At 34.7% G+C, this 24,797-nt stretch overlaps 3 protein-coding genes across 5 annotated transcripts; 2 read left to right on the top strand and 1 right to left on the bottom strand.

The window, feature by feature from the left end:
* Window positions 1–4,146: 4,146 nt before the first annotated feature.
* On the top strand, window positions 4,147–8,330 carry LOC130946788 (O-fucosyltransferase 7-like). Its single transcript, XM_057875632.1, has 12 exons — window positions 4,147–4,488; window positions 4,846–4,920; window positions 5,173–5,272; window positions 5,354–5,421; window positions 5,554–5,642; window positions 5,741–5,921; window positions 6,037–6,165; window positions 6,247–6,380; window positions 6,481–6,694; window positions 7,040–7,224; window positions 7,338–7,433; window positions 7,940–8,330. Exons 1-12 carry the CDS (start codon window positions 4,234–4,236, stop codon window positions 8,091–8,093), a joined length of 1,680 nt encoding a protein of 559 aa, XP_057731615.1. The 5' UTR covers window positions 4,147–4,233; the 3' UTR covers window positions 8,094–8,330.
* Window positions 8,331–11,738: 3,408 nt separating this feature from the next.
* LOC130945466 (uncharacterized) lies at window positions 11,739–12,779 on the top strand. Its single transcript, XM_057874177.1, has one exon. It carries the CDS (start codon window positions 11,739–11,741, stop codon window positions 12,777–12,779), a length of 1,041 nt encoding a protein of 346 aa, XP_057730160.1.
* Window positions 12,780–17,108: 4,329 nt separating this feature from the next.
* On the bottom strand, window positions 17,109–21,190 carry LOC130946725 (serine--tRNA ligase, chloroplastic/mitochondrial-like). Of its 3 annotated transcripts, XR_009072349.1 has the most exons (10): window positions 20,811–21,190; window positions 20,519–20,612; window positions 20,296–20,444; window positions 20,117–20,209; window positions 19,528–19,707; window positions 18,973–19,139; window positions 18,738–18,872; window positions 18,553–18,646; window positions 17,908–18,295; window positions 17,109–17,713 (listed from the first exon to the last, which is right to left on the bottom strand). XR_009072349.1 is itself a non-coding variant. In XM_057875566.1 (9 exons), the coding sequence occupies exons 1-9, from the start codon at window positions 21,135–21,137 to the stop codon at window positions 18,023–18,025; spliced, it is 1,512 nt and encodes a 503-aa protein (XP_057731549.1). In that variant the 5' UTR covers window positions 21,138–21,190; the 3' UTR covers window positions 17,756–18,022. The 3 variants fall into 3 exon arrangements, 2 of the variants coding, with proteins under 2 accessions (XP_057731549.1, XP_057731550.1); XM_057875566.1 differs by lacking the exon at window positions 17,109–17,713 and having other exon boundaries at window positions 17,756–18,295; XM_057875567.1 differs by lacking the exon at window positions 17,109–17,713 and having other exon boundaries at window positions 17,757–18,295; window positions 20,519–20,675; window positions 20,811–21,048.
* Between the last annotated feature and the right edge of the window lie 3,607 nt (window positions 21,191–24,797).

The following is a 24,797-nucleotide window of genomic DNA, read 5'->3' as shown; positions in this document are numbered from 1 at the left end:
TCGGCCATTGTTTTTGGTTTGGCCACAGCAATAGTTTCCTGGAACTTTCCTGGTCTTAATCCGCTTTTTATGGCGTGTAGCTCGACCTCGGGGTGGAGGTCGGGTATGCTTATGGCTATCTTTGTGAAGCGCGTCATGTAGTCCTTGAGGCTTTCGTGCTGGCCCTGCTTGACTGTGTTCAGGTAATCGGAGTCGTGGAGGTAGATGGCGGATCCAGCAAAGTGCTCCTCAAAGGGTTTTGATATATCTCGGAATCGAGAAATGGAACCTGCAGGCAAAGAACAAAACCAATCAAGTGCAGGACCGTCTAAATAGGATGGAAAACAACGACACAAAACTTTATCGGATGCACCGTTTACTATCATTATGGAGGTGAATTTTTTGATGTATTTCTTCGGATCACCCAACCCATCGTATGGAGTTAGGGTGGTTGGCAGAGTAAACCTTCGGGGCAGCACGAAGTTCATCACTTCCGCCGTGAATGGTCCAGGGGAGCTTTCCTGATCGTCATTTTCGATGTTTTTCTGAGTATTCTCATTATGTTCGGGCCGCTCCTCTTCCTGTCGAGCAGTGTCTGAGACATGTGTTGGTCCTGACTGCTGCTCGGCTTCTTCTGTCCGTTCTTGTCGGTCATTGTTTTCAGTCCGAGCGTTATTCAAGTTGGTGATTTGATTTGCCATTCTTTGGTTCTCTTCAGCCACGACTTGCCGCAACTCGGTCACCATCCGGAGCAATTCGGATGGCGAGGGTGGGGGTTGTTCAGCCATGACTTCAAGACGGGAACTTTGAGGCCGATGATATATTGGGAAAGAGGTTTATATTCTCGGCCCCACGGTGGGCGCCAATTGTTCTTGTATGGATACCTAGAGGGAGAGCTCAGTCTCTGGGAGTCAGCGCCGAGCTATTGCTTTCGGTGCCGACCTTCAGGTCTTGTGATAATCCGAGCTTTTCTCCAAGAGTATGTCCAATCGCGTAGAGCTTTGAGCAAGAAACAGGGGGGAGTGTACCTGCAAAGGCACTCCGAAGCTTAAGTCAGTATTGAGAATTCAATGTCTCCTTTAGATGAGAGATCATACCTTTTTGTAGGTGAAAAATGTATGAGTCTGTTATGATCCTCCTTTATTGCCTGTATTAAAGAGTAATAAGTAAGGTGAAACGTTTGGTCGGACGTTTCATTTTGTGAATCAATCCGTTAAGTTGAGTTGTAACGTAAGTGGCTGATTTGAATAATGGAAACGCCGATTTAATGCTTAAAATGCCGAACTATAACGTCATCTTTCTGAGTAATGATCTGATTAGTGCCGAGTTATGAGCGATAATACCGATTTATGATGTTGAATTTGTAACGACCGGATCAGTTTCAATCTTAAGAACATCCCCTCCTCTCCTTCCCAAAATTTCAAGAAAAATATAAATAGATATTTTTCTTTTATATATTATATGATGCAACCAGTGAACAATGAGTTAAGTTTGTTAATATTGCAATTTGAATTTTGAAGCTTATGATGAGATTTTTGTATCAACTTTATTGAGGTGAAGTTTGGCACGTTTTTTGTTTCGTCAGAATACTGAATGTTGAGAGAGATTATGTCGGAGAGCAAAGTTAATTTGTGATGCCAGTATAATGAGTTATTCTTTCTTTTCCAATTTTTTTTGTTATTGAACTTAATCAAACCTGTCTCTTTTCAAATTTTACTGACTATTTGTGTGTACAATTCTTTGATAGGTTGATAAAGCTATAGAGGACATACAAAAAGATGAAGGCAGGGATACAAAGCGAAGGAAGGCAAGCATCTGTACTCATTCGTTATTTTTGTTTCCACACATGTCGGAATTGTTGATTTGATTAAGCAACAACATTTGAGAAAATGATATTGTATTATTTAATATCAATTTGTAAACAACTTTGAACAGTTCAACTAGAAGCCACAAATTGTTGGTTTAGGTTGTTTGTCGCTGCTTGTTTTCTCCATCAAATGCTATACGTCAGCTTAAATTGGATTTACTGTTAACTCTCTTTGTTCTTCATGTTTATTGCATGCAGCTGTGTGAATCAGACATTGAAGCAGTAGAAGAAAATAACTTTTCAGTTTCTGAAGTAAAGAACAACTACAAGGTAAGATTTTCCCTTTCTCGTGTTTATTTGATGACCTAGTAATGGCTTTAATGTCTAATGATGAAAAACGGAAAGTCTATCATGTTTATTTCGTTATGGTCTTAATTCTTATCCTCTTAATTCTTATCCTCTTAACTATTTCTATATTTCTCTATTCCCTTTCTTAATTTGTTCACTTATACTACTAGTAACTTAGTTTCAATACACGAATTAGTCAACCTTATTTTAGCAGCTTACTTGCTAACTAAATGCAAAATCAAATAAGAAAAAAGTTTAAAACTCCTTTATTTTATCTTCCTCCTGTGTTAATAATGGAAATTAGTTCTTTTTTATTATTTATTTATTTTGACCAATGAAAAAACTCAACGAGTTACTACAACAAATATAACTTGCAAAGTTCCAAAAGCAAGAAACTAAATAAGCATAGTTTATCTTATAGCCTTAGTTTGCTGCATATCTACTGCATCATCAAAAGCATTTTTGCTCTGTTCTAACATATTTATTTATTTTGCTAGCAGGAAGACATGATGTGATGAAGAAAATATGTTCCATACAAATATGACATGGGATGGGTCTTACAATGACCTTAGTTATGTAAATGTAATATTTTGATGTGTTCTGTACTTTTTGAGGTATTACATGTAATTGGATAAATTACACTCTATTTTTATTTGTGTTGTTTAGAATAAAAATTAAACATATCTATCTTATAATGAAATTTTTATGATTTAAATTTCTTGTTCTTGGATTTATTTTGCGATTATCATCATTTTGGAATGTGATTATGCTTTAAAAAAATTAAAGCTCATAAAACAGAACAGGCTATGGTCACCATTTTAAAATACGGTGACCATAGATAACCTATGGTCACGGTTTTGAGGAGAGGTGACCATAGATATGACTATGGTCACGGCCAAAACTGTGACCAGAGATAAGGCTATGATCACGGTTTTGAGAAGCGGTGACCATAGAAGCTATGGTCACGGTTTTAAGGAGGGGTGACCATAGAGGCTATGGTCACGGTTTTTGTGCGTGAGCATAGATTGCCTTATAGTCACGGTAAAAAACTGTGACCTAAAGTGTCAAAATTTGAAAATTGGTACCGTGATCATAGGTAAAAAAACCATGACCATAAACCTATGGCCACGGCGGAATAGGCCACGGTAAAAAACCGTGACCATAGGTCCAAAACCGTAATCATAGATCTATGGTCACCTTTTTTACTAGCTATGGTCACGATTTTTTATCGTGATCATAGGCCTCTTTTGTAGTGTAGGTCGTTTTTGAGTTACAAAAAATGGTGTAGTGTTAATCCGTTTAGTTGTTGATGACAATGCTAAAAATGATAATAGATTATACCTTTTTATTTGTACTTAGTATCTTGTATTTTGTTGTACTCTTTATTCTAACATGCTCCACTTTAGTGTGTTGAGCTCTTTTTATTAAAAAAGAAACAAAACAATATGTATACGTATCAGTAACAATATGAAGTGACTCAATTAGTCAATTGCCAGCACAATAAGCTAAGCATGGAGAAAGAATCATGAGTTCAATTCTCACTTAAATACATGTTATAACTAAACAGGACTAATGTAGCTAGTTCTATTTTGTATCTAGTTATCTAGATTTAAAAAAAAAAAACAAAAGAAATTGGGTTTTTGAAGCTGCTATAAATATAATCACCCTTAAATTCATAATAAATAATATAATTTATATACTTTATATTCTATAATTTCATTAATTTGCCCTACTTGTGCAATGAATGCCACGATGACCAAATAGAACGGAAAGTGCACCACATTTATTTATTTTTATTTTTTTTGAAAATAATTTTGACATAAGAAAAGATTTACATATAGATCCAATTATGCATTGGTATCTAACGAAATAACTGCTGCTCGTATGTCGTATCGAATGTGTTTTTAAATCAAAATATTTTTTAAAAGAGAAATAAAAAAAAAAAAGTAAACCTTATTTTATACCTTGGTGCGTGGCGTTTGAGTGCAGAGCATGCATTAGCAATAGCAAAAACCCCGAGAGAGAATCCCAGGTTGTCTCTCTCGTTTTTCTCTGTTCATTGCTGAGAATCGAGTGCATCAATTTCAACAAAAGCAATAATGTGTTATTGTAGCGATGGCCGTTCAAATGAACACAGAAAAGCCGCAAACTCTGCACAACCGCCACTAACGGTGATACAACTGCCGAGGCGCGTGGCGGTTCCATTTGCCATCCTGAGGAGGTTACTGATTGCCACCGTATCCTTCTTAGCGGTTACCACTCTCTTATTCGTCCATGTTCAAGTTCCATCTTCTTCTTCTTCTTCGTCTTCCTCTCACTCTCATCGTAACTACTTCACTGACAAGTTTCCCGCGGTTTGTTTCGTTTTCTTCTCCTTCTTTTATTCCTCTGTTTAGATTTTTTCTCGCAATTCCCATCATTTTCTCTAACCGTAATTCTTCTCTGCTAGAATGAGCATACCTTGCCGTTATTATTATTATTATTATTATTATTATTATTATTATTATTATTGAAAGGTTTTCAATTTTTCTGTGTGTTCTTGACTTGAAGATTGCCATTTCTTTGTCTATATTTGGTTTATGTGGGATTTTCAAGGGAATTTATTATTTTGCAAGTTTTGTATAGTATTTGGTTTGATCCTTAGCGATCAAAATATTATTTTTAGTTTATTTCGTCCGTTTTTTTTTTATCAATTTCAAAAAATTTGACAGTTTCATGATCCGCAAAGATGGACGAGAGAGCAAGCGCCGCCGTATTTATCCAAGGCTACATTTGCTGCTTCCAAGGTTTTTAGCTGATTTATTATGATTTCTTTGGATTCTGAGAATGTGATCAAATTAATAACAAGAATTAGAATATGCAGTGTTAGAAACGAATTAAAGTGGTTAATTTTCACTCATTCAACCTTTTAAATTTGAGTTTTTTTGAGGTTTAGTGATTCTCAGCTATTTTGAGGTGTTGTGTATCTTGGTGAATATTATAAATCATGGCAAACAAAATTTTCAACTTCAGTGTTCTGACTCTTTTTTTTTTTACAGTTGAATGATTCAAGATGGGATTCAGATTATGAGAAACTGTGGAAGCCTCCACCAAATCATGGCTTTCTGCCCTGCACTAAGCCTACTCCTAATTATACAAGTAAGAATTCTAAACTTCTGTTGCAAATTTTCAAGTATAATTTCCTTTGGTAACTCCTTGACAGGTTGAATGTTCATCCAGCTTATCCCGAATCTAGAGGTTACCTTTTAGTTCATACAAATGGAGGTCTCAACCAAATGCGTACCGGGGTCTGATTTCTATCTCTTGAGTCAGCTTTCATTTACAAATATTTGATATTTGATTGTAGATAAAGTCTATATACATTGATTTTGGACTAGTTTTTAAATTTTAGTGGTAAAAGTTTGTTTCCTTCGCTGCAGATATGTGATATGGTAGTTGTAGCTCGCATCATAAACGCCACTCTTGTAATTCCGGAACTTGACAAGAAATCATTTTGGCAGGACAATAGGTAGCTGATTAACTTCTGTTATGTTTGAGTTAAAAGTTCTCTCTATTTTTTGGATTCTGGTTATAATTAGATTTTATAGTCCCCTTTTTGTTTTGCAGCAATTTCTCTGATATCTTTGATGAAGAGTGGTTCATTAATTCTTTAGCTAATGATGTAAAAATCATTAAGAAGCTACCTAAAAATCTAGTTCATGCCACCAAAATGGTGATCCAATTCAAAAGCTGGTCTACAATGGATTACTATGAGAATGAGATTGCTTCCATGTGGGATTTTTACAAAGTATGTTTTGGTTTAAATCTATTGATACTTACTACTCAAAGTTTCATGTGAATATTTTACTTACCTTAATTCCTAACATATTGTGCAATCAACCTGTTATTGACAAACTCGTTAGGTTATTCGAGCTTCCAAAACTGATTCTCGGTTGGCAAATAACAAACTACCTTCGGATATTCAGAAGCTTCGCTGCCGAACTTGTTTTGAAGCTCTTCGTTTCTCTCCTCGAATTGAACAAATGGGGAAGGTATATAAGGAGATCCTAAACTCCAGTTGACTTTTATGTGCTCTATCCATTTCTTTAAAATATTTTTCGGCTTATTGGTAGATTTTGGTGGAGAGAATGAGATCATTTGGTCCTTATATCGCGTTACATTTACGCTATGAGAAGGATATGCTTGCATTTAGTGGTTGCACACATGATTTATCTACCGCCGAAGCTGAAGAGTTAAGGATTATCAGGTATAGATTCCTCAGAATGATTTTATGACATTATGTAAATCTCATGTCTTTCTATGATTCGTGATTGTTTGAAGATTATAATCTTGTGTGAAACTTGTAGAGAGCACACTGCATATTGGAAGAGGAAGCACATTGATCCCATTGAAGAGAGGTCAAAAGGACTTTGCCCCTTAACTCCAAAAGAAGTTGGAATTTTTCTTACTGCTCTAGGATACCCTTCAAGTACTCCAATATACATTGCTGCTGGAGAAATATATGGGGGTGAGTTGCATATGGCTGAACTGCGATCGCGGTATCCATTGTTAATGAGCAAGGTATGAACTGATCTTTCTCTTGATATATCAAGTCTAAAGCGGTTTTACAGTTTTAATATATTTATCAATATTGAGTTGTTTGTTAGGTTTATAGGGTCAAATCCATAGTATAACCATGCTCCTCTGCCTTTGGAGACATTTTACCTCTGATTCAGCTCTAGTTTCAAACCATTTAGTTATTGTCATGATTTCAATGAGAGGATTCCATGATTTTGAATCAGAAGAGAGATCTCAAGAAATGGCAGAATCTATTCACTCTATCAATAACCGAGCCGGATCTGGTGTATTATAAGTTTTTTTTAATTAAGAGGAATACAATACATTATTATCATGCTCTGATTTCAGGAAAAGCTTGCTTCCGTTGAGGAGCTTGAACCCTTTTCCATCCATGCATCTCAAATGGCTGCTCTTGACTATATTGTATCGGTCGAAAGTGATGTTTTTGTACACTCTTACCCCGGAAACATGGCCAGGGCTGTCGAAGGTCATCGTCGTTTTCTCAGCCGTGGAAGGTCAATTTCTCCGGATAGGTAAGGTTGTCTCTTCATTAGCAGATCATGTTTTGCATTTTTGCAATTGATGTTACCCTATCTAGTTCATCCATGACAATTCTCTTCTGATTATGATCACTGCTTTTAAACAGGAAAGCCCTTGTTCGTCTCTTTGATAAACTAGCTAATGGAAAAATGACAGAGGGGATAAATCTATCAAATAAAATTATTGATCTTCACCAAAAAAGGTATAAGCATTCATACATACTTAAAGTAATCTTATGTATAGTTCTTTCAGTTGTTAGATAAGTTCCAGTATGATTTTATGATTTTCTGTTTTAGTACTTATCATTGTAAAATCTACTCTTCTGTTTCCCCACTTGTCGATAGGTAATACTTGAATTTAATCCCATCTGCTTAAGTTTAGCATCTATTGAGTTCATCAGTTTATGACCAAGGCAAAAACTAGTAGATCTCAAAGACTCATTGGTAAGAAGTCTCCAACTTGGGGTTAGGTGGGAATATTATCAGCTTGTCATGTATGTTGTCTAGCATCTAGAGAATTGTCTTTTTTTTTCAGCACATGATATTTGGTTTTTTCGGCAAGTTATGTTAGGTGTATTTGTTTTACATTGAATTCAATCGATCCAATGATAAATGAGTCATGACACTGTTTCACATACATTTCTCTCTCAAGTTATGATTATGATTATGACATGCTGATCAAGGGAATAACCTTTTGTTTGTTGGACAGGCAAGGCTTGTTAAGGAAGAGGAAAGGGCCCATTTCAGGAACAAAAGGGTTGGACAGGTTTCGATCTGAAGAAGCATTTTATTCGAATCCTTTACCTGATTGTATATGTCAAACACCAACACCAACTGCAAATGCTTCTCACGTTGTTAGGTAGATCTAGATAGATACATACATGATACATTGTCCTTCAACCATGTTTTAGGCGTGTGGTGGCAGAGTGTATATAATCCTTATCATTAAGGAGGAAAGTTGGAAAGGGAAAGAAAATTTTGAAAAAAAAAAGTAGAGCCAGATGGAAGATTTAGAATACAAAATTTAGGATGTTCTAGAATATATTGATGGTGGCATTCATTTATTCATTGATTTGTTAAGTTAAACAAATAATTTTCGATGAGAAAGATCCTTCATTCATAATCTACATCTACATTATGCATAATGCCGCACTCTCTGTGTGATTATGAAACATGTTTTATTCTACCCGTGTCATATGTTTATTGCTCTTTTCGGTAGGTAGTTCCTTAATTCTTACCCTTCGAACTGTTGGTGGTGCAAGTGCCACGCTGCTAATGAATCCACCTTTTTTTCTGTGCTTGATCCTCATTCGTTGGTTCGAAAGAAATTCGGTAGCTTCGTCTAAGTCTAATGGTTCCTTTTGTGGAGGAACAGTGTCTAGGGATAGAAGTAAATTAAGTCGGTTTAAATTCGATTTGTGAATAGCTTTATAATCGGAGTTTGAGTTAATTTGAGCCTAAATAGTTTATATAATATCATAGCCATTTTTTTGAATGATCATTTTTACAGTTATTTTTTTTATATAATATTATGTGATTAGTGTATGTACTATTGTAAAACAACTAAATAAATAAATAAAGAAGATATAATATAAAATAAAGAAGTGTTGATAAAAGATCTTAGCATTAATATAATTAGCTCAATAAAGATGATTCGTATATTTATATGTAACAACGAAAAGAGAGAGAGAAACTATGTATAAAGAGAGAATGATATTTTATTGCTTCTATCTTCTATTTATACATGTAAAAATGTCATGTTTTCAAATTCTCATTTAATTCATTCACTATTGAGAATGTTAGACCGTCCATCATAAATGAGCATCCACATTGTCATCCTTATCACAACACTCCCCATTGGATGACCATTTAGAATTATTGCCTCGTTAAAGCCTTACTAAAGAAATATTCAGTGAAAAAAAACCTTAGTGAAGGAAAAAGAGTACAATATCCTTTAGTGATGGGACTACCTCATTAAAAACATTGTCAAGAAAAATTCACTAGAAAAAAATCTGACCAAGGAAAAAAGAGTACAGTCTCCCCCTCTTGCTAACATCATTTAATGTCTCGAAATCGGTGCATCCCAATTTGATGTACCAATTTTTCCAAAGAGGATTTTGGGAGTGACTTTGTGAATAAATATGCCAGATTATCACTTGAGCGGATCTGTTAGATATCAATTGTCTATTAATTTTGAAGATCATGAGTGAAGAAGAATTTGGGAGAAATATGCTTTGTTCTATCACCTTTGATGTATCCACTCTTAAGTTGAGCAATGCATGCAGTATTATCTTCAAACAGGAAAATTGGAGCTATCTTATGATCAATCAGTCCACATAATGACAGAATATATTAAATCAGACTCCTCAGCCAAAAACACTCGCGACTAGCTTCATGTATCGCTAGTATTTCGGCATGATTAGAGGATATTGCCGCAATCGTCTATTTCGTGGACCTGCATGATATAGCTGTTCCACCATATGTGAACAGGTATCCTATTTGAGATCTTCCTTTGTGCAGATCAGACAAGTATCCAGCATCAGCATAGCCAACTAACTATGACTTGGATTCATATGGATAAAACAATCACATATCAACCGTTCCATGAAGATATCGAAAGATTTGTTTGATTCTACTCCAATGTCTTCTGGTTGGAGAGGAACTATACCTTGCTAGTAAATTCACCACGAATGAAATGTCAGGTCGCGTATTATCAGCAAGATACATTAGCGCTCCAATGGCACTAAGATATGGTACTTCAGGACCAAGGATATCTTCATTCTCTTCTTTAGGACAGAATTGATCCTTCTCCACATCCAAAGATCTTACTATCATTGGGGTACTTAATGGATGTGATTTATCCATATAAAATCTTTTCAAGATCTTTTCTGTGTATGTTGTTTGATGAATAAAGATCCCATTTTTTATATGCTTGATCTGTAGGCCAAGATAAAATTTAGTCCTTCCAAGATCTTTCATCTCAAACTCTTCTTTTAGAGTTTTTATAATTGTTGGAATCTCTTCAGGAGTCCTAATGATATTTATATCATCAACGTACACAGCAATTATAATGAATCCAGATGCAGATTTCTTTATGAAAACACACGGGCAGATATCATCATTCTTAAATCCGTTTTTGGCCAGATACTCAGTAAGACCATTATACCACATTCGTTTAAATTGCTTTAGACCATATAAAGATCTTTGCAATTTAACTGAGTATAACCCTTGCGAATATTTACTGGATAGTTTAGATATCTTTAGTCCTTCAGGGACTTTCATATAGATATCCCAATCTAATGAGCCGTACAAATAGGCTGTTACCACATCCATTAAATGCATATGCAGTTTATGATATGCAGATAAACTGACCAAATAACGCAATGTTATCGCATCCACTATAGGGAATACGTTTCTTCATAATCTATACCGGGCCTTTGTGAAAAAAATTGTGCCACAAGTCGGACTTTGTAGCGCACAACTTCATTTTTCTCATTTCGTTTTCTCACAAATACCCACCGGCAGGGACGGATGTATGGGGGGGCAAGTAGAGGCCTGGCCCCCCCAGCTTTAAAAAAAAAAGGTAATAGAAAGCTTAACCCAACGTCCCAACCCAAATAAAACATAATAACTTTTAAAATTTTTCAAATCCCTAAAATTAATTTTGTTTGTTCACGTTTTCTATTCTATTTCCTAATTCTCCTGTGCTATTTCCTCGCAAGTCACGCTGCACTCACCAAATCACTATCTCAGTGCCACTGCCATTCGCCCATTCCCAAGGTAACTATCTAGTGTATAGTGTTATTTTTATATTTCAATCATATATAATATATTCATATCAAACACAAGGTATTCATTTTAATTTTGAGATTTATTTTCTCTTTTTTTTATTTTATTTTTTAATGAAATTGAATAATTGATAGTAATTTAGTAAAAAAATTATTATTATTGATATTTAATTAATAAAAAATACTTAGATTTTGTTTATTTATGTAAGTATATAATTTTTTGAGTTTTTTTTTTCAGGTAAAAAGAAATTAGAACATTTTATGATGAAAAAGCAAAGTAAAATTGATGCAATTTTTAAGAGAAAAGCTACTGATAATGTTGGAGTTCAAACAAGTCAACCCTCAAATTTTATTTCACAAGAAGTTCAAGTAAGTGAGCTCTCTAATCTTACTCAAAATACACATCAACATGAAACCAAAGTACCAAGATTAGAAAGAGATGTTGATATCTCTTTACTAGAAAGGGATCCAGGAAAGCGACGTCCAATTTGGCGGTATAATGTCAATGAACATGATAAGATTCGTAGAGCATACATAATAGCTGGCCATACCAACCAACAAATATTAGCTATCCAGCTTCTGGTAATAACAATCATCGTCGATATTTTCAATCTTCTTGGTTTAAGAAATTTTCAAGTTGGTTAGAATATTCACCAGAAAAAGATGCTGCTTATTGTTTGCCTTGCTACTTGTTTGGTAAACATTATGGTGCTCGCAATGATGGAAAAAAATGCATTTTCAGAGTTAGGATTTAGTAATTGGAAGAAAGTAAACAATCGGGTAAATTGTGCATTTGTATGTCACGAGGGTTCTATTCCTAATTCTCCTCATAATTTATGTGTGAAATCTTGTGATGATTTAATGGCTCAATCTAAGCATATAGACAAAGTTCTTGATAGGCATAGTGATGAAACTATTGCAAATAACCGTTTAAGGTTGAAGACATCTATTAATGCTATTCGATGGCTTGCATTTCAAGCATGTGCATTTAGAGGCGATGATGAAAGTCCTGGATCTTTGAATAGGGGAAATTTTATTGAGTTAATTAAGCTTTTAGTTTCCTGTAATCAGAATGATAATAATGTTGTCCTTGAAAATGCTCCTGGGAATGCTCAATATATATCTCCCGGTGTTCAGAAAGATATATTGCATATCTTTGCTAGAAAAGTGCGTGCAACAATTCGAGAAGAAATTGGTGATTCTAAATTTTGTATAATTATTGATGAAGCAAGAGATGAGTCAAAGCGAGAACAAATGTCTGTGGTTTTAAGATTTGTAGACAAGCACGGTTGTGTTCAAGAAAGATTTTTTGATCTTATACATGTTTCTGATACATGTTCTTTGACATTGAAAACAGAAATTTCATCAGTTCTTTCTCGTCATAATCTTGATGTCCAAAATCTTAGGGGACAAGGGTACGATGGAGCTAGTAATATGCGTGGTGAATGGAATGGATTGCAAGCTCTATTTCTGAAAGATTGTCCTTTTGCTTATTACATTCATTGTCTTGCTCATCGATTACAATTAGCACTTGTTTCTGCAGCCAAAGAAGTTTGTTATGTTCATCAATTCTTTTCAAAACTTACTCTAATTGTGAATGTTGTGACTGTTTCTCCTAAACGTCATGATCAGTTAAGGGTTGCTCAAGCAAATAATATTGCAAACTTAATTGCCAATGATCAAATTGTGACAGGTAGTGGACTTAATCAAATTGGTACTTTGCAAAGAGCTGGAGATACTAGATGGGGGGGTCTCATTTGAATTCTGTACGTAGCTTGTTATGCATGTTTGATGCTACTTGTGAAGTTCTTGAAAAAAGCACCGAAGAAGGTAATTTCTCCACTCGTGGTGATGTTAGTGCTGCTTATGATGCTATCACATCCTTTGAATTTGTCTTTGTTTTGCATTTGATGAGAAATATTTTGGAAGTTAGTCATGATCTTTGTCAAGCTTTGCAACGAAAAAATCAAGACATATTGAATGCTTTAACTCTGGCTTCTACTACCAAGACTTTAATCCAAAGAATGAGAGAATCAAGTTGGGAGGCTTTCATAAAAGAAGTTATACTATTTTGTGAGAAACATGAAGTTGAAGTTCCTGATATGAATGCATTGCATATTCCTAGAAGAGGCCAAACTCGCAAAATTGTTGATCAAATTTCAGTGGAGCATCAATACCGTTAATTTATTTCTAGCTGTAATTGATACACAGTTGCAAGAGCTTAATGGAAGATTCAACGATAATATGGTGGAATTGCTTACTTTAAGTTCAACTTTAGATCCCAGAGATAATTATAAGTTCTTCAGTGTCAACAAAGTATGTGAATTAGTAGAACGGTTTTATCCAGGTGACTTCAGTGACCAAGAGAAATTTCACATTAGAATGCAAGCTCAACATTATGAACTTGATGTTCCTAATCATGCTGAATTAACTAACTTGTGCACAATTTCGGAGTTATGTCAAGGATTAACAAAGACAGGAAAGTCTTTAACATATTCTTTGATTGATCGTTTGATTCGCTTGGTATTAACTCTCCCTGTTTCAACTGCTACAACTGAGAGATCTTTTTCAGCTATGAATATTGTGAAGAATAGACTCAGAAACAAAAATGGAAGATGAATTGCTTGCTAATTGTCTTTTGATTTACATTGAGAAAAAGATTGCTGAAAAATTTGACACAGATTCTATTATCGATGAATTTTATGATATGAAGAATCGACGTGTACCACTTCGTTAGTAAAAAGTACACATTTTTTTATACTTTAAATATATATTCTCTATCTGTATATTTTTATAATTCATCTTACATTATAATTTATTTGCATATATTTTTTATTATATATATTATTGGCCCCCCATAACAACATTTCTGGATCCGTTTCTACCCACCGGTATCCAACAGGTTTTACATCTTCTGGTGTACAGAATACAGGTCCAAAGACTTCACGTTTTGCAAGTGAGTCTAACTCAGCCTTCATGGCTTCTTTCCATTTTGGCCAATCATTCCTTAGTCGACATTCTTCGACTGATCTTGGCTCAAGATCCTTACTTTCATGCATGATATTTAATGCCACGTTATATACAAATATTTCATTGACAATTGTCTTATTTCGGTCCCATTTCTTTCCTGTAAAGACATAATTTATCGAGATCTCGTCATTTTCACAATTTTCAGGTACCTGAACGTCTTCTGGCATTAACACTATATCAGAATTTTGGACAACTGCAGGTGTCTCTACTATGTCTTTTTCAACAGGAATATTATTTACCTCTTTTCTCTTTCAAGGATTTTTATCTTTGGAACCGACAGGCCTGTCACACTTCTGGCGTGTATTTTCTTCGGTGGCAATTTGTCCAACTGGGACATCAATTCGAATTGGAGCATTTTCCGCTGGTATATAGGACTTGGTTATCGTTTTTGTATCGAAAAATGCATCAGGTAATTCATTTGCTATTCTTTACAAATGTATAATCTTTTGAACTTCAAGTTCACATTGCCCTGATCGAGGATCTAAATGCATCAACGATGATGCATTTCAATTAAGTTCCTTTTTAGGAAGCTTATTCTCTCCCCATAATGTTGGAAATTTTGATTCATCAAAATAACAATCCACAAACCGGGCTTTAAATACATCTCTAGTTTGTATCTCAAGATACCTCACTATAGAGGGAGAATCATATCCGACATATATTTCCAATTTTCTTTAGGGTCCCATTTTGGTGTGATTAGGTGGTGCAATGGGAACATATATCGCACACCCAAATATTCTTAAATGAAAGACATTTGGCTGCTGGCCAAAAGCTAATTGCATAGGAGAGAACTGATGGTAACTCGTTGGCCTCAAACGAATAAGTGCTGTAACATGTAAAACAGTATGCCCCCAAACCGAGGTTGGGATATTTGTTCTCATAAGTAAGAGTCTAGCAATTAATTGGAGGCATTTAATAAGTGATTCTGCTAACTCATTTTGTGTGTGAACATAAGCTACTGGATTCAACACTTATTCAATTAGCCATACAATAAGAATCAAAAGCTTGTGAAGTAAATTCACCAGCATTATCAAGACGAATTGCTTTGATTGGATTTTCTGGAAATTGTGCTTTTAATTGAATAATTTGAGCCAGTAATATCGCAAACGCCAAGTTGCGAGAAGACAATAAGCACACATGTGACCATCTCGAAGATGCGTCTATTAGGACAATAAAATATCTAAAAGATCCACATGGTGGATGAATAGGCCCACATATATCACCTTGAATCCTTTATAGGAATTCAGGGGACTCAAATCCAATCTTTACTGGTGATGGCCTTAATATTAACTTTCCCTGAGAACATGCAGCACAACAAAATTCACTAGTTTTAAGAATCTTCTGGTTCTTTAGTGAATGTCCATGAGAGTTTTCAATAATTCTCCTCATCATGGTTATTCCCGGATGACCCAATCGGTCGTGCCAAGTTATGAAATAATTTGGGCTAGTAAACTTCTGATTTACAATGGCATGTGATTCAATTGCACTAATCTTGGTATAATATAACCCATATGAAAGTGAGGGTAATTTTTCTAATATAACTTTCTTATTTGAATCATGAGTTGTGATACATAAGTACTCATGACTTCCCTCATTCATAGTCTCAATATGATATCCATTTCGGCGAATATCTTTAAAGCTCAACAAGTTTCTTCGAGACTTGGTAGACAACAGTGCATTATTTATTATGAATTTTGTTCCTCCGGGAAACAAAATTATAGCTCTTCCGGAGCCTTCTATCGCATTGCCTGAGCCAATAATAGTATTAACAATTCTTCTTTTGGCACAAGATGGATAAAATATATATCACTTTTAAGAATAGTGTGCGAACTTGCACTATCCGCAAGGCAAATATCTTCAGAATATGTCCTTGCCATTTTTCTTCAAAGACAAATGATAATAATAATAAAATGAGTAGAAGTACATGCACAGTAAAATTATTCACATGAATACTTAACAAATACATACATATATCAAACTACTCCATCATTCATCAAATAGCCAATATTTCCTTCAAAATCCTGAAAGAAATTAGATACATCATAATGAGTGGTAAAATTTTCATCATTTGAAACAAAATTTGTTTCCTTTCCTTTGTCATCCATTTTCAAGAATGCTTGATAAAGATCAACTAGGTGCCTTGGGGTACGACAGGTACGTGACCAATGGTCCTTTCCACCATAATGGAAGCATTTATCCTCAATTGATATACTTTGCTCATTATTTCTTTCTTTATCCCACTTCTGGTGAGATTCTTTCTTGTGAACATAATTTCTTTTCCTTCCATAATTTTTCTTGCTACCAAAGCCTTGCCATTTACTTCTTCTGGGGTTATGATTTGCTGCATTTGCTTCAGGAAATGGGGCGGCACCAGTTGGGCGCGTTTCATGATTTTTTTAAGAGTGACTCATTGTTGCGCTCAGCAACAAGAAGGTAAGAAATTAGCTCAAAAAAATTTTTAAATCCTTTTTCTCGATTGCTACTGCAGGAGCACATTCGAGGCATGGAAGGTCGAGAAAGTTTTTCCTAACATATCGGGATTGAGGAGGAATCACCGTCTTTTGATGATTGTACCTTTCTTCAAGGTCTTTCCATAAATCTGCAGGATCTTTTGATGTGGGATATTCATTTTTCAATCATACGTCAAGATGACGACGAAGAAAAATCATAGCTTTGGCTTTATCCTTCTGAAATGTATTATTTACAGCCTCAATGGTATCTCCAAGATCCATTGAATCAAGATGGATTTTAGCATCTAGTATCTATGACAAATAATTATTTTCAAATATATCAAAAGCATTATATTCAAGATAAAAGAGATTCGACATAATAAAAATTTGTTACCTGAAGTCTTCCTAAAATTTCGTTAGAGTTTCGTGCTGATAACGTGTTGTAAAACAACTAAATAAATAAATAAGATATAATATAAAATAAAGAAATGTTGATAGAAGACTCTAACATTAATATAATTAGATCAATAAAGATGATTCATATATTTATATGTAGCAACGAAAAGAGAGAGAGAGAAAAACTATATATAAAGAGAATAATATTTTATTGCTTTTGTGTGTGTATATTCCTTGAGAATTTGTCTTCTATTTATACATATAAAAATTTTATGTTTTCAAACTCTCATTTAATTCATTTATTATTGAAAATATTAGACCGCCCATCATAAATGAACATCCACTTTGTCATCCTTATCACAATATGTACAAAATTATTTTATACTATCCTCCTTGTTAATTAAACAGATCTTTAACTCTATTTATACTTTATATCAGATTTAATGATGCCGTTTGATTGATCTATGTTACCGATCACACCTAATGAAATAAAATTTTGTTGTATATTATATTTTATATCAATAGTTCAGATTTAAGTTTATAATTTAAGATTTTTTTTTCAAGTTTAATAGTAAGTTAATTTTCAGAGAGTATTTAAGATATTTTATTTTTTATTTTTTTTATTTTTTAAGTTTAATAGTAAGTTAATTTTCAGAGAGTATTCTTCTACTCCTTCCTTTCTATATTACTTATTAATATATGCATGATTTTTGCCTGCTCCTTTCCAATTCTTCAGGATCCCTCTGTCCAAAGGCTTAAGGCTATAATGTAAATGATCCAACCTTCTGAAAACACTTCTTAACCTCAACTCTTCAAGACCTAAAAAAGAGAGAAAAAAAACCCTGAACTCTTTAAATTAAATAGAAAAAGGGGGTTAGATCAATGTATCAGGACTATTGTTGTCATTGATAATTTTTTAGTATGCAATAGTGTTGAAATATATGTGCCTACACTAAACAAAAAATTATATTTCACAGATATATCACTAAGTTTCATACGTATCAGGAACCAACCACTTAATTTTTGCCAACTTCCATAGATAAAGTTGATTGAACTCATCTACCACCACAATCTAAAGCCGCAACAGCAAAAGTCCTTCAAATGATGGAAAGGCTGCGATCCCTTGTATCACAATCTTCTAGAGATAACACTGCGCCCACCCATGAAGGGCCTCAAAGGCTCAGGGATAAGGATGGATCCATCTTCTTGCTGGTAATTCTCAAGCAAGCATATTATCATCCGTGGCACTGCACAAGCTGTTGCATTTAGCGTGTGAACAAACAGTGGTGGAGCCAGATTGCCTTTAGACTTTTTTGGGCTTGCAACCGGTGCTTCCGACGGGCGATACCGGATTCCCAACCTACGACTCTGATAGTCTGTGCAATTTGATGCACTTGAAATCTGTCATAATATCATACAGGAGGTGTAAAAAAAGAAGGCTCAGCAGATTACATCAAAAGAAACACAATCTATATCTGCTTCACTACATCATTAACATTTTCTTCACCAAAAAAAGCAGTTCCCTTAGTGCAACCAACCATTGCGGCTATTTAGATAATTTCCCAATATGAAAATCGGAAAAGCAGTAACCTTAGACCAAAGAGGCTAAAAAGATTACGCAGCATGAGCCTATCAGATAGAAAATGTATTTGCAGTACCTCGCCAAACCGTTCTAAGCCAGGCATCCATGCCTCCACATCAAATTTACGGTAAGCAGGTGCACCTAAATCTTCGGAAGCCATATCTAAAGTTCTGCAGAAACACAGAATCATACCAAATATAGTAATCAAATCATGGTTAAAATTTGAAAAGGATGTACTTCGGCATAAGTGGTAACTCTTACTTAAAATGTAACCCAAGGGATGAGAACATGTCTTCTTCAATTTTAATAAGCTCTTCATGATAATGTTCACTCTCTTCTGGGCGGCAGAAAATAAACATTTCAACCTTGCTGAACTGGTGAACTCGATAAAGACCCCTGCTCAGTTTTAATTATAACTAGAAATTTTAGAATAAAAAGTTACTAATAATCTTTAAATTGCCTCGCTACACCCAATCAGCTCTACAATCAAAATTACCTTGTTGCACTGCCAGCGGCACCAGCCTCAGTACGGAAGCAATGAGAAAATGCTACATATTTCAGGGGTAACAAAGTTTCAGCAAGTATAGAATCCATATGAAGACCCCCAACAGGTATCTCTGCAGTGCCGATGAGGCATTGGTCACTATCTTCTATGGAATAAACCTGTATAATTTTGGCATGAAAATGAAACATCAAAAGAAGCTATGAACCTCAACCAGAAAAATATAAACATGAAAAATAGACTCTTGGGGGAAAAACTCAATGGTCATTTTAAGTCTTTGCTGCATAACAAGGTTGGACCTGATTGTGATTATCATTATTACGCCAACCAAGTTATAAGTCCCATGCTTAACAAAATACAAAATAAAGATGAAATGACTAAAATAAACATGTTTTCTGAGAGCCTATAAACTGTCTGACTCTGTCAAATTGGTTGTCATTGCCATGACACATTTGTCATCAGCTGTTTATCTTATGTCCATTCTCACGAACTCAAACAATGCAACTGATAAGAAAGAAGCAGATTTCTGTGAAATAGACACTAACAAACCTCTGTATTGTTTCCACGAGGTTGGAAGCCACATTTTTCAACAACAGAGGACCGTACAAGTTCAGGCGTTGTTAATGGAGTAAAGCCTCTCTTCATCACTTCTGAAAGTGTCCAATTCACAAGGGCCATCTCTAACAAAACTGCATCATTTTTCAAGTAGTAGAACTTTGACCCACTGACCTGTGAAACAGCATATTAGATGCATCTCACATACAACTAAAGTCAGAATATATTTGTTTCTTGTTTTTCCAAGACCCAAACTTCCATGTCAATGCGAAGTTTACAATAGAAGATAAGAAATAAACTATCATAGAGGAGCACTTGAAATGAGGTCTTCTAACAATCACAGAGAATAACTAGTATGGAAAAAACTAAGGAGGTCTTCTAAAATCATATATGGAACGACCTCTGGTTACTTTCCCATGAGATAATATGTAGCCTCAAAGGCATGCCTGCATTTCCTAGAAAAACAAGTGTACTAAGGTCTAAGTAAATAGATTCCAACACCTAATCGTGTCTGCTATGTAAGGTTTCACCTTCACCTGTTGCATAATAGCTAACGAAATACCTTAAGTTAACCAAGGCATACCTCTGCAGCTGTGTCGAAATCGAAAAGGCAAAGTTCCTTTCCTAGTTCAAGATGATCCTTGACAGGGAAACTAAATTCTGGAGCGCTGCCAACCTACGAAGTAAGATGATCCATTAACATTTTGAGAAAAATTGATCCACTAACAAGCTAAGTTTTTAGGAACTGTAGTAACCAAATACCAGCTTCCTTGTCATAGAACTATCCTCTCCACCTATTGGAACATTTGGATGAGTCATGTTTGGTATACGCTGCGCTTCGAGTTGAAGTTTGTCGTTAAGCTTGAGCAGGTCTTCTTCCAAAGCAATGAGTCCTTCCTTCAAATTCTTTCCTGCATGCAAAATGCGAGTGTCTTAAGGAATTGACCTAAAAGGCAGAGCAAAGGTAGTTGGGTGCCAAGAGCACCTTCCTCAATTAGTCTTTGACGCTGAGATTGTTCCATTTTCCCTTTCATCTTGTTTGCTACCGCATTTCTTTCTCCGCGCACTCTCTCAACTTCCTGCTTTCTGGAAACCAATTAGCTGAGCAATTGGGAACATAAAGTCCTTTTTTCTTCCCCTTCCTATTTATTTGCATTAATCTAATTAGATGACACTATAACATGATTAAGCATGGTAAATCTTGGAAATAACAGGCATTTCAGAACACATGAATTTGGGGAAATTATTATAATGGAGAATGAAGAAATAAGAGTGACCTTCTGAAGATTAAAGAAGTGGTCATAGAGTTGAAGGACGAGTTCCAAATCAGCATCGGAGTTACGGTTGCGAATGTTGGCAGCAACGGCTTCCTTGTTATCCTTTATCCACTTGAAGTCTATTGCGGCCTTCCAGTGAGACCTCGCACCTTGGTCCTCGGCCTTGGTGGTTGATGGTGAAGTGGCGGGAGATGTTTGGAGGGCGGCGGAGAGAGGCTTGATGGTACGGCGAAATGGAAGGTTCTGGAAGGAAGAAGAGTAAGAAGGGAAAGCGAGTTTGAGGCATGAGAGTGAGATGGTTGTCCCGTTCAAACAACTCATCTTCATCGAGTCTTGTGTCTGGGTCAGAACTCAGAAGCTCCCACCCAATTTTATCCAAACAAAATGTTAGTTGTTGTTTGTCGCACTTAAAAGGCAACTATTGCCAAAAACATTTTTTACGATGATTCTTATTTAAAAAATAATTTATTTATTTTGTAACACTTTAAATAAAAGTAATATTTTTATTTTAAATAAAAATAAATTTTATAATTTATTATTTAATGGTCAAAATAATATATTTTCACATGATGATAATCATTAATTCTTCATTAGAATAATTATTTTAAATTTTTTATTATTTTAATTTGAGAGTGATTAAATTATTGTTTGTTTTTATTTTAATAACTTTCTTATTTTAGAGAACTTGATTTTCATAATAAATTTTGTTGTTAGCTTAAGAGTCTTCTCCATTCTTAGCTGGTTAAATTAAAAAAAAATAAAACATATACTCAATACTTATATCATGTGTAAAATATAATGATTTGTATATGTATATTTGATTATTTTGTTTCTGTTAATCAATTATTGGCCAAAGGTCATTAGTCTTTTGAAATTTTTGTGTGAAATTCTAAAAGAATTTACTAATATCAAAACTCATAAAATAATTAAGTGTATTTGGAAATAAATTAATGAAACTCATTTTTATTAATTGAAAAATGCTAGAAGTTATTTTTGGCCAATAAATTGCTAGAACAAAATTGGTTAATAAATCAGTTGAGTGACTAGTTTAATGATTCAATAGTCTAATCAAAATCGAATTATGATTGAACCGATTTAATTATATATAAAATAAAAATATTAAAAATTTAATATAAAACTTCAAAATACACAATGCATCTTCAAAATAAAATTTTTTTAATTAGTTTTTAATCAACAAACCAACAACTAAGAAATTAACTCATAATCAGAACAATATTACAAAATTAATTAAAAAAGTTAACAACAATCAACAATAATTGAAGCAGAACAAAAACAACAATTAATCCCTGATTTTTTTCGATAGTTACATATAGTGATATAAATACACTCTTCATTGAAAAACTCTCTTCATTGTTCTAGTAACAAAAAAGCTTAAGGAAGTTAGAGTCTAGAATTGAACAACTATATCTGAGACTTAAGGTGTTAGACAATCCAATCAAAAAAAGTGAGATTGCAGAAATGAAAACACTTCTATTCTATCACAAGCATAAATATCTTCATCAAAACACACTCACATTCAATTAAATAAAACATATCTTCTATCTTTACGTGGCAATTCAAAAATGGAATAAATAGTTAGAAGGATAATATAAATATTAGCCTTTAACAAATATGAAAGAGCAAAAGCTAACTTCCAACACGTAATATTCCATTATCGTTGTTTACAAAGTCAAAATGTTGGAGCCCTAAAATGAAAGATTTGTTGTGCTTCGAAAAAAAAAATACAAATAAAATTTCATCTCAGTGAATCACAAATTCAACAAAGTTAAGAAGCAACAATCTCAATCGTTGTGTATCACTCAAATATCAATAAAAGTTTAATAGAATCATTCAATTCAACTATTATTTCAGAAAATTAACAACTCAGAATAAACAAAAATTAACAAAATCAGTATTAACTATTATTAATTCAGCAATTTAGAATCAAACAATCAGTAAATCCAGTATTATTAATAAAGTCAGCAACTCAGTATTATTAACAAAAGTACAAAACAAGTAAAAAAAATTTTAAGCATCAGTGCTTACCGACAGCGAGGGAGGAAGGGAAGTAATGATGACGGAAGAATGGGAACTGACGGCGACGGAAGAATCGAAGTGAGCTTGGACAGAGAGCGAGAGAGAGCTCGAAGAAGAGGGATGTTGAGCTCGGACAAAGGCAGAGAGAGAGAGCGCGCGCTACAAGAGACGACGACCGACCAAGCCTTCGCGACTGCGACGCCACGAGCTGACGCAGACCTTCCTGCGACGGTGAGGAGAGGAGGAACGATGAGAAGAGGGACGAGGAGAGCTTCCACACGTGACGCGGCACCTACGGTCTATCTCCGCCGGTGGCGACAGCACCCTCTACTGGAGAAGAAGAGTTCGGCGATGACTTTGAAAAGGGTTGGTGCCTGCAGGCTGCGATCAAATTTCGAAGGAGGTTCGAGGACTAGCCGACTAGGGTTCTTCGATCTTCATTCTTCGGAGGAGGTAAATACCAAATCGGTACCCGAAAGATTCTGATGCTGATAAAATGGTACCTGATCTTTGTTATTGACAAAATGATTCCTGAAAGATTTTAAAATTTGACAAAAGTGACCAACCTTCAATTAAATTAGCCGGAGTTAAGGTTTGAAGGTGACGTGTCAGTTAACAATTTTTATAATTACAAAATTTACTAATTTTAATTTTTATAATTTTAAAAATATCCCAATTTTAATTTTTAAAAAATCCTAATCCCCTTTCTCTGAAACTCTCATCTCTTCTTCTCAATCATCATCATTTTCAAAAAATTCTAATATCTTTTTTTCTTCTCTTTTTTTTTTACTGAAAAGACCTCAAGTAAGACAGCTAAAAAGGATACATCAAATATTTTAGGTAAGATGCTTATGAAAATTGGGAGTGAAAGCAAGTTTACAATGAAAATCTTATTTCTTTTGGGGCGGATCAAGAGATTGAAAGTGAGTTGAATCACGCTATCAAGGCATCAATTTTTTTTATGATAATGATAATAAAAATGCGAACATTCTGAGTGAAGAATTGATGGAATTTTGTTAGTTTTGCCGCTACTATTTTTGCTAACAATCTCTTACTAAACATATGTGAAACTGTCTTGACTGACAAAAAATAAGAAGAAGAAAAAGAAGATGAAGAAGTGTTTAAGTGTTGGGGCTGAGTCTGAGAGAGATGCCACTTCTTGGACGGCGTTCTCTTCAGCCTTGGAAGTGGCGAAGCCACTGCTGCTGTCGTTTCTATAACCACCCATCATGAGCTCAACAACTATAGTAGCATCACAACCATTGGGTCAAGAAAAAAAAAGAGAAATGAAAAAGAGGTTGAGTCTTGAGAAAAAAGGGTTGAGTCTCACATAAGCATCTTTGGTTAGAAGAGAGAGAAGAATGAGGAAGGAAAAGGGTGGTGCTATTGTAGTAAGCCAGAGTCGAAGGTTGGTCGGAGGAAGATGGAGGAGAAAAGTAGAGGCAGTGATGAACAAAAATGAAGAGGAGTTTATTAGGGAAGAAGAAGAAAATTTGAGGAGGATGCTAAGGAAGAGGAAGAGACGAGGGTCAGAAGAAAGGGGATTAGGGTTTTAAAAAATCGAAATTGGGGTGTTTTTAATATTATAAAAATTAAAAGTGGTAAATTTTGTAATTATGAAAATTGTTAACTGACACGTCATCCTTAAATAACTCCAGGTAACTCAATTGAAGGTTGGTCACTTCTGTCAAATTTTAAAATCTTTTGCGGATCATTTTGTCAATAACAAAGATTAGGTATCATTTTGTTTGCGTCAAAATCTTTCGGGTACCGATTTGGTATTTACCTCTTCTTCGGAGAGAAAGAGGGGTGTGGGATGGGTACTGGGCATTTCGTTTTTTTTTTTTATTAATTCAAAACGACGTCGTTTTGAGGGTATACCACCGAACCAATAACCTAAAAAAAAAACCCGGTCAATTCTGACTGTTAACTATTGGTTCATCCGATTCT

Source organism: Arachis stenosperma, chromosome 8, assembly GCF_014773155.1.
Source record: "Arachis stenosperma cultivar V10309 chromosome 8, arast.V10309.gnm1.PFL2, whole genome shotgun sequence".
NCBI lineage: Eukaryota > Viridiplantae > Streptophyta > Magnoliopsida > Fabales > Fabaceae > Arachis > Arachis stenosperma.
Note: the sequence above shows the minus strand (reverse complement) of the source record. Positions and strands in the feature narration are given on the sequence as shown.

Excerpts from the sequence above, each read along its gene's own strand:
- LOC130946788 (XM_057875632.1), top strand. The coding sequence starts at position 4,234 with ATGTGTTATTGTAGCGATGGCCGTTCAAATGAACACAGAAAAGCCGCA. Across the intron at positions 6,381-6,480 it reads GAAGAGTTAAGGATTATCAG|AGAGCACACTGCATATTGGA; the intron begins GTATAGATTCCT and ends TGAAACTTGTAG. Across the intron at positions 6,695-7,039 it reads ATCCATTGTTAATGAGCAAG|GAAAAGCTTGCTTCCGTTGA; the intron begins GTATGAACTGAT and ends CTCTGATTTCAG.
- LOC130945466 (XM_057874177.1), top strand. The coding sequence starts at position 11,739 with ATGGAAAAAAATGCATTTTCAGAGTTAGGATTTAGTAATTGGAAGAAA.
- LOC130946725 (XM_057875566.1), bottom strand. The coding sequence starts at position 21,137 with ATGAAGATGAGTTGTTTGAACGGGACAACCATCTCACTCTCATGCCTC. Across the intron at positions 20,613-20,810 it reads ACTTCTTTAATCTTCAGAAG|GAAGTTGAGAGAGTGCGCGG; the intron begins GTCACTCTTATT and ends TCCAGAAAGCAG. Across the intron at positions 19,140-19,527 it reads CTCGTGGAAACAATACAGAG|GTTTATTCCATAGAAGATAG; the intron begins GTTTGTTAGTGT and ends AAAATTATACAG.